This window comes from Humulus lupulus, chromosome 9, assembly GCF_963169125.1.
Source record: "Humulus lupulus chromosome 9, drHumLupu1.1, whole genome shotgun sequence".
In the NCBI taxonomy this organism is placed as follows: Eukaryota; Viridiplantae; Streptophyta; class Magnoliopsida; order Rosales; family Cannabaceae; genus Humulus; species Humulus lupulus.
In genome coordinates this window covers 100,704,688-100,713,759 of record NC_084801.1, presented here as the reverse complement: position 1 = coordinate 100,713,759, position 9,072 = coordinate 100,704,688, and the positions used below count along the sequence as shown (strand labels likewise).

Sequence of the window (9,072 nt, the reverse complement as noted above, 5' to 3'; positions counted from 1 at the left end):
TCCAGCTAAACGACGTTAACGACAGCGCATTTGGGAGGCATCCCAATGGTTACATTGAATATTGGTTTAGTTCTTATTTTAATTTTTTAACAATTTTAATTATTTGTTTGTTGTTTTTATTTTCTTAGTTGTGTGGTTCAATCTTTATTCCGTAAGTTTTTTTTCTATTTTTAAACCATGAAAAACATGAAAATAAAAAAAAATAAACATAATAAAAAAATAGAAGAATTTTGCTCCAGGGGAAAGTGCCTAGGCACTGCTTAAGAAGCACCCCTGCGCTGGCAAAGTCAGAGAGTCTCAACCACTTCCACTGCCACTACCCTTTTGATGTGCATTTTCTTTCTGGTAAGTCTTCTTCACTTTGCTTTTATTTTGAACATTGTGAACAATGTTCATATTAAGATTGGGGTGTATTTTATTTGGTTAGTCTTTTATTTACTGTGTTGTTGTGACAAGGATGTTTAGAGTGTCATGTTTGTTGAATCAAGTTGATAATGATAGCTGATGAGATTAAGTGAATACAGTGTGATGTAATTTGATTGAATTGAAAGTGATGCTATGGAAAAAAAATTGTGTGCTTAAGTTGGATATTTCTTTATTTTTCTTGTGGTTATTCATAAAGATGAACACTTGATCATGATTGTTGAATTTCTTGTACTAAATGGTTTGGTTTATGCATTGATGAATCTTTGGTTTGAGGAAAGATGTTGGAAAATTCTAGAACTTGCTTGTTTATTATTCGAGACAAAATTTTTGAGACTTTGCATGCTTAGGAAGATGATTAAGGAATTTTGTTGGAACGTTTGAGCCTTTCGAGCCGACCTTTACAATTTGATATCCATAGTTCACCCATTTGAGCTATAAATTAACTTTTTCATTTTTTGTACCATGTTTTGAGCTTCATCAACCTCAATTATATTCCTTTCCCGATGACTGCCATGAGTATATAATATGTAATTGGGGAAGTAATGTGTTGGGAATGGTTTGTAGAGAGAGAGAATAAAAGAAAAAAATATTATATTTCAATGTTACTTCTCGTGAGTAATAATGAAATAAGTTTGTTCGAAGTATACATCTTCATCTAAATATATATATTTCACCTAAATTACTTGTTTTTCACCTACCTTCACCTAAGCAGTTTATGATAACCTTGAAAAGTCCTTGTGATTCTTGAGCATGTTTTAGTCTAAATTAGTAGAGACTAGTAAGTTAGCAAGTCTATGGTATTATAGACTCGATGGATTGTTGGTGTGAATTCGGTTTGTGTAAACTGAGTTGAGTACTTGTTTATTCATTAATCATGATCTATTTGTCATATGTATTGATGCTTCTAAGTGAATTTGAGAAATATTTGACTTGAAATTCTGGAATGTAAAATGATGGCTCTAATGTTCTAAGGATGATATTGCATATATTACAATGTAAAATCCGCAACACTTGTCCGGCTACTTTAAATCCTTTTGGCTGATCCACATTAATTACTTCGTCAAGCTTCCTGTTAAGAAAAGTTTTCTTGACATCCATTTTTCAGATCTCATAGTCGAGATCTCAATCCCTTTTCCAATGCCCCTTCTCATTGTAGTAAAAGCACTCACCTTTACCTTTCTTGTTCTTCTTTTTCTTCCCCTTAGGCATCTGTGCACTTGTCTTTGCAGCCTTTGTAGACCTGGGTAGTTGTTATGTCCACATTTCTTCTTGTTTCCACCTTTTGAAGATGAAGCTAGGTTAGCTTCAGCCTTCGCTAGATCAGTAGCTGTAGTAGTAGTCTTCTTTTCTCTTCCCTTACTTGGTCCACCCATGATAGACTCAAAAGTCTAAAGCTCGTTCATGAGTTGTGTCAGATAATAGTTGAGTTTGTTCATCACATAGTTGGTGGTGAACGGTAGTAAAGATGGAGAGAGACTGTTGAGTAACAAGCCGACTTGAGTCTCCTCATCTATTATTGCTCTGTGCAATTCAACTTCTTGAAAGTAGTTTGTCATTTTTATCAAGTGGTCGCAAACATGCTGAGACGCTACCATTCGAGCATTTATATACTTCTTGGTGGCCTCAAAACAAGTTTGCACTGATTTTCCATGAACATGTCTTCGAGCTGATCCATGATTTCGTATGTCGTCTAGATATTCTCCATTTTTTTCTTGAGAGTGTCGACCATACTAGTAAACATGTAGTAGCGTGCATTGTTGTTAGCTGCCTACTAATGCTCGTACTTGTCTCTAACAATCTTGGTAGCTCCTTCAGCTGGAACATCTAGGGATTCTTCAGTCATGGCGAACTTGGAGTTGTCACCAATCAACATTATGTTTGATGTTCTACTTCCACTTAAGGAAGTGTTGTCCAGTGAGTTTCTCCATTGAAAGTTGAGAAATGATGGGAGTAGACACAGCCATAATAATACTACATATTATCAATAAAATAGAAATCAATCACATTTTCTCAATAAAACTTCTATTCACTCAAATTTAAAGAAATAGCCCAACATATACCCCAAAATATGTAAGATATGGAAAAAATACAAAAAATAATCATATATTTATTTCTTTAGGTTTTTAACTAATCTGTGATATTCTTGTCCTCGTTGGCGAGAGTAAAAAAAATATCATTAGTTAAATAGAGTTGTAAATTCATTTAATAATGGACACCATTATTAACAACCTACTATTCGATCAAAATAAGAGAACAAAATTTCTTATTTAATTATCTAGAGTCATGATTTCGATAATCCTAGATTTAGTCCTAGTAGTCATCGTTGGGGTGAGTCTATTAGAATTTGACCTATAATTATCTGTCTTTCGAAGTCTAACCTTGTCAAAATATTTAATGAACACCTTCCGTGGGGAGACAAATCAAAGCATCTCAAAGCCCCATTAAGCTATCGACCTTGTTAAACTAAAAGTGGAGATCGAATACAATTCTTAAAGGGTTCACTCTTAATGGTGATTAAGTTTTTTCCCCATTGATGGGTTGTCAATTAATAGTCATTGGATTAAGATCCAATGATTTACATTTAAAGATGTTAATTAATGCTCTCTTTGACTTTTTTAAACTTAGTAATGGGCTACCTGCTGACATGCGGTCACCTTTTAATTTAATTAAAAAAACTATTATTTAAGATTAATGCCAAGATTCCATATCTCCATTCATTTCCTTCCTTGTTCTTTCCATGTTCTTTCCAAATTCATTCCTTATGCATTAATGACTCTTATCTTCCCAACTACAATTAGTTGGCTAATTAATGATGCATATTTCAAAATTTCTATATATTATATATATTTTTATACAAAATTTACTCATTTTAAAAAAAACTTGTTTATTGAAGAAGCTCCAATTTTTTAAAGTGTTTTCAAGTAAGATTTCCAAGTTTATGCCATTTTCAAAAATCACTAGTAGATTTTCTATTTTTCTCAAAAAAATTCCAACTTATTTTTATTTTATTATGTAGGATTTGAAATTCACAAGAATTTTCTTTTTGAATGTGTTTGATGAGAAATCTCTTGATTTTTCATAGTATTCCTTGTAAGATTTTCAATTATTTTTGTGCTTTCTTTATTTTTACAAACAAATTATCATCTATTTCTCAAATTTCATATTACAAAATTCACTACTAGAGTTTTTTTTTTTTAAAAAAAAAAATCAACTTAGTTTTATTTGTCATGTAGGATTTGAAATTCAAAAAGCTGACTAAATCTTATTTCTCTTGAAAAACTTGTTTTATAAAATCCCACAATAACAATTCTTTTTTTATAAGTGTTTGATGAAACATCTCTAGATTTTAAATCATTGTTGTGTTTCCTTAATTTTTACAAATAAATTATCATCTATTTCTCCAATTTCATATTTCAAAATTCACTACTAGAGCTTTTTTTTTCCAAAACAATTCCAACTTATTTTTATTTGTTGTGTAGGATTTTTTTTTTTTGAACAAGAGAAAATCTTTATTCAAAAACCAAACAAGTACACAAAACAAAGAAAGCAGCTGCTACAAACCAGCAAACTGCTAACTCAGCAAAACACTAAGCGAAAACATAAAAAAAAAAAAAAAAACTACCAGCCCTCTACAACCTTACGAAAATACATGTCCCTTTTTCTATGAGAAAGAGAACCCAAGCCCAAAACTCTATACTTAACTGATTCCTTGATGTCCAAACTAATGCTACTGGCCAATTTACAAACTGAGTCAAAAATGCAGCTATTCCTATTGCTCCAAATAAAGTACCAGGAAGCAGATAACACTGCATTAACAATCTGGTTCTTCAGATCTCGCTTAGCTTCCAAGCACCAAAGATTAAGCTCCTCATACGATTCAGGCCAATGGAAATAACCCAGCCAACTTCCAATTTCCTCAAACACTTTCCTGGAATAAATGCACTCCATAAACAAATGGCTGTGAGATTCTATTCCAGAATCACAAACAGGGAAGAGAGCAGAGGAGAGATGCAAGAAACGGCTCAAATGATCTCTAGTAAGCAACTGATTGTTGAAAATCTGCCAGTATATGAATCTATGTTTGGGCACTATAAGTTTGTTCCACACAGTATCAGCAAACCCAACTGTTGGAGTCGAAATAAGAGAGGTATAAAACTGTTTAATTCGAAACTTACCTCCCTTAACAGCTTGCCTCAAGGAACCCTCATCAATAACTTGTCTCAGCCTCAACAATTTCTTAAAATACCAGCTCATTTCCTGATTAATAGGAACATTCCAAATGATATGCTCTTTCAGATAGATGGAACTAATCCATTTTACCCAAAGGCAGTCTTGTTTGGTAGTTGTCGCCCAAATAAAGTTCGCCATCAAAGCCATGTTCCATTTCTTACCTTCACGAAAACCAATACCACCCAGCTTTTTAGGGAGACAAACCTTTTCCCAAAAAGGGAGATGAAACTTACTTCTATTCCCATTATTGCCCCAAAGAAAGTCCAAACAGCTTTTATCAATGGCTGCAGTGATTTTGGACGGAAGTATGAATATACTCATCTATTCATACTTGTGTAGGATTTGAAATTTAAAAAAAATGAGAATTTTATTTCTCGTGAAAAACTTGTTTAGTAAAAACCCACAAGAATTATTTTTTTTGCGTGTTTGATGAAAAAACTCAAGATATTTTAAAGTGTTTCATTTAATATTCTCAATTATTTTTTTCTGTATTTTTACAAACAAATTATCATCTTTTTCTCCCATTGTAAAATTCAAAATTATCATCAACTATTAGAGTTATATATTTACATTGAAGGTTATAGGGTTTTAAAAATTTCTAATTTTTTCTTTAAAATATTGTTATTACAAATTATTTTGTAGTTCATTTTTCTTCAATAAACTAAAAATGTGTGTAATTTTAAAGTTTTGAAAATTTCATCATATAAATTTTTCAAACATATATTTTGTTTGCTTGAAGGAAATATTTCTTATAGAGTGATAATCTTCATCAATTTTTTTTTTGTATAGAAATTCGTAATGGAATCAGAATTGGAATGGAGGACAATAATTGAACACGAGTGGAAAGAGTTGAGAGATGAACTACACTCTATTAAACTGGATTTACAAGTCAAGGATAAAATTTCATGTAGATATGAGAATAAAAAAAACTAACATGTGAATCCATAAGCGAAAAAGCATCACCATCACTATTTAAAAAAAAAAACATGTTATTAGCCAAGATGATGTTGTGTTCTTTGAACATTTTAAACTCAGTAATACATTAAGACCAAAAGATAGGGAAGTGTTAGAATATATTTTCTCAAACTCTGATTAATTGTAAGTTTTTCTATCTTAATGTGTATATTTTTTTGTTATTTTTTTAATATATTTTAATGTCTATTATTGTATCTAATATAGAGAAATTATAGTTGAATGTGAGTTTAGTTTTCTATGACGGTCTGACTTCCATTATCTTGGACCTAAGACGGAGTTGGAGACTGAGGTAATTCATTTGTATATATTATTAATTTTAGCGTGACTGTTATCTTCCTGCTCGAAATATGTATCTTCCTGCTCGAAATATGGTGAGTTTTTTGTTGTTGTTCTTTATTGTCAAAACATATTTCATGTTTGTTGAGTTAATTTTTTTTTAATTATGATAATAGAAATACTTATTACCTGACTTCTACTCCAATTTACCACTACATTAAATTTGTAGGAAAATGCATTACTATGAAAAATTTATCGGCTCCCACGAACATTGCAATGAACTATAATTGTTGAACCTATTTTTAAACATCTATTTATTATTTAATTTCTAACATCAATTATACTGGTAGATTTATATTCCTATGTTGCTTGTAAGACACTTCATTCTTGCACGGGTAATACCAAAAGAAAAAAAGTAGAAGTTTGAGACTCACTTGCTGATGAAAATAATTCTATATTACAGTCATCTAAGATTGTTGATATTGTAAGTTTTTATTGGTTGAATATATTATTTTTTCATAAATTTTAAATTTTTAAATTCTAATGTTTGAGTGCAAATGCAGCTATGCAATCTAGATTTGTTCTTGGAGAATCAGATCAAAAGGAAACCTGGTAGTTTCAACTTTGCTATTTTTTGTAAAGTTCATTGTAGAAATGTCCCTAGACAACCAAATTTGTACGACTGTGGAGTCTTTGTTATATTATTTATGATTAATAGTTGTAAGCTCGACTCACGGTCTTTTGTGATAAGTAGATTTCATACTATGTTTTTTTATATATATTTTGTTCTTATCATATTATGCTTGAGTAAAAAAAAAATCACTATTGTAGTTCGGCTCTAATGAAGAAAGGTGTCACATAGCTTCGTGGATTGCATAATCTAATTTTAAAAAGAATAGAGCAAAATTATTGTAAGATCTTTGAGAGTTCATTTCAAGCAGAGGAATATAGTACTAGGGACAGTGATCTTTGCCCTAATTTTGTTATTCTCAATCAAGTTGTGTAAAAGAAATAAATTTGTATTATTATTTATCAATTTTGAGAAATTAGAAGATGATCAATTTTTAAGAGAATTTGAATAGTTTACTTCTAAATTAATTATTTATTAACAAGGTTAAAACACACACTTTAAATTTTATCATTTTCACAATCAATGTTAATATTTATTAGAAGTTTCAAATGGTAGTTGTAAACATTAATATAATATTTATTAAATAAAAATAATTTTGTATATGTTAATTTTGAATTTATTGATTAATTTATCAACCAATTAAAATTTTGAGCATGATGTTAGGGAATTGGAATGGATTTATGGAGATATGCATTTAATGAAATTAGTTGGCATAATCTTAACTGTACATGTTTTCTTATGAGAAATGATTAATAACTCACCCACTCATAAATAGAGCATGATGTTAGGGTATTGAAATGGACTTATAAATACATACATTTAATGAAATTAGTTGGCATTTTCTAAATTAATTGCTCACGTTTTTTAAGAGAAATTTTAATAAAATATATAGTTTTTTTTACACAAACTAACTCAACCAAACTTTTTTATCTATTAAAAAATTAAATATATTTTGAAATTATGTTTTGAATTTAGATTAAAAATTGGTAATTAAAAATCAATGCATAGTAACTAAAATAATTAATAACAACTTAACCATTTAGAATTTAATGATATAATTATGCACAATCAACCTAACCAATAACAAAATTATTGTGCTATTTTAGAGATTGAAATATGTTCATTTAATGTTTTGAGATGTGTAACTAATCAGAAATTTGAGCATGATTTCAAGGATATGGAAAAGATCATTAATTGCTATATTTTCCATAATTATTACCCATCTTATTTATTAATTTAACCAAAAAAATTCGGGTATTGGTTTAAAATGGAATTTCAAAATTTTTTAAATGGATATTTTAAATGTCGTATTTTCGAAATTATGTGGTTTTTAATACTATTTATAAATCATTTTATCTTATATACAGTGTTATCATTTGTAGGCAAATGTAAACTTTGTTTTTTTGGTAGAGTTTGAAATCATTTTATATTCATAAGAATGTGTCCATTTACTCAATATTATGATGACGTAGGAGAGAAAGAAGTTAAAGAGATTGTGTTGCTTGCTACACATTTGATTAATCGTCTTGGAGTGAGTGTTGGATCCGACAATCGCAAAGCATTATTTGAGAAAATAAAGAAACTATTCGAAAAGGAACAAACAAAAGTTGATGAGCACTTGAAAAATATGGATGTGCTCTTGAGTATGATGGAAAAGTTGAAGAGATCTACTATTGTACTTTGTAGATTTTTCTTTTTATGTTTGATTAAACTAATGAAATTTTACTTTTTGTTTATCAAAAAAATAGTTGTAGATGACGTGGCAAGAATTTTCAACACGTGGCCGACATGTGGCAAAGATGCTGCTCGCCTATCGACCAGAGATACTTCCGTATGCAAGGTTCAAGTTTTATATACGACCAGTCTAGTCGTATACTCTGTTTATCTATGTATAAATTTGTATAGTTGTAATGATATCCGAGAATATCTCTTTATTATAACCTAAATATCCATTTATTAAGGAAATATATGATTAATTGACTCATGTAATCCTCTTTGAGGCTATAAATATACAAGAAATAGCTCAAGGGGGGATCTTTGGATCTTTTTCCGAATTGTATTGCTATTATCCATTGTCTGTATTGTTTCTCCTTCTATGGTCTGTGAAACTTAGGAACCCTAGTTCTTTTATCACACCTTTGAAGCTCAATATTAATAATAGTATCAAATGGACGTAGGTCATTACCAATCACTGGGGCCGAACCACTATAATTCTTTGTGTTCTTTACTTTACATTAGATTGTTTTCTCAAGCATCATACTAATTTCCCGTTGTATACTTGACTCCGTGTCGTTGGCCAAATCGAGGGTCAACATGCTGGTGCTTTCATTGAGAGCTTGAAAAATAATCTAATGGAAAAAACTACCAAGAAGACTGGACAGGCTGTTGCCGCTGCATCATCCCAGCCTCCTCCCCCAAATGTGGCTGAAGACGAACCTCATTTGGAGTTTGATGAGGAGGAGTTAGATTCTGATACCCTGAGGCAACACTGGGAGTGTTGCAGGATGAGTTGGCCAATCTGAGGGCCAATCAAG

General features: G+C 30.5%; 1 protein-coding gene across 1 annotated transcript; it reads right to left on the bottom strand.

Annotated features, from left to right (window-relative positions):
* Nucleotides 1–4,044: 4,044 nt before the first annotated feature.
* LOC133799895 (uncharacterized) lies at nt 4,045–4,977 on the bottom strand. Its single transcript, XM_062237885.1, has one exon. It carries the CDS (start codon nt 4,975–4,977, stop codon nt 4,045–4,047), a length of 933 nt encoding a protein of 310 aa, XP_062093869.1.
* Nucleotides 4,978–9,072: the final 4,095 nt, after the last annotated feature.

Bases quoted from the DNA above. Each gene is read 5' to 3' on its own strand.
- LOC133799895 (XM_062237885.1), bottom strand. From the start codon at position 4,977: ATGAGTATATTCATACTTCCGTCCAAAATCACTGCAGCCATTGATAAA.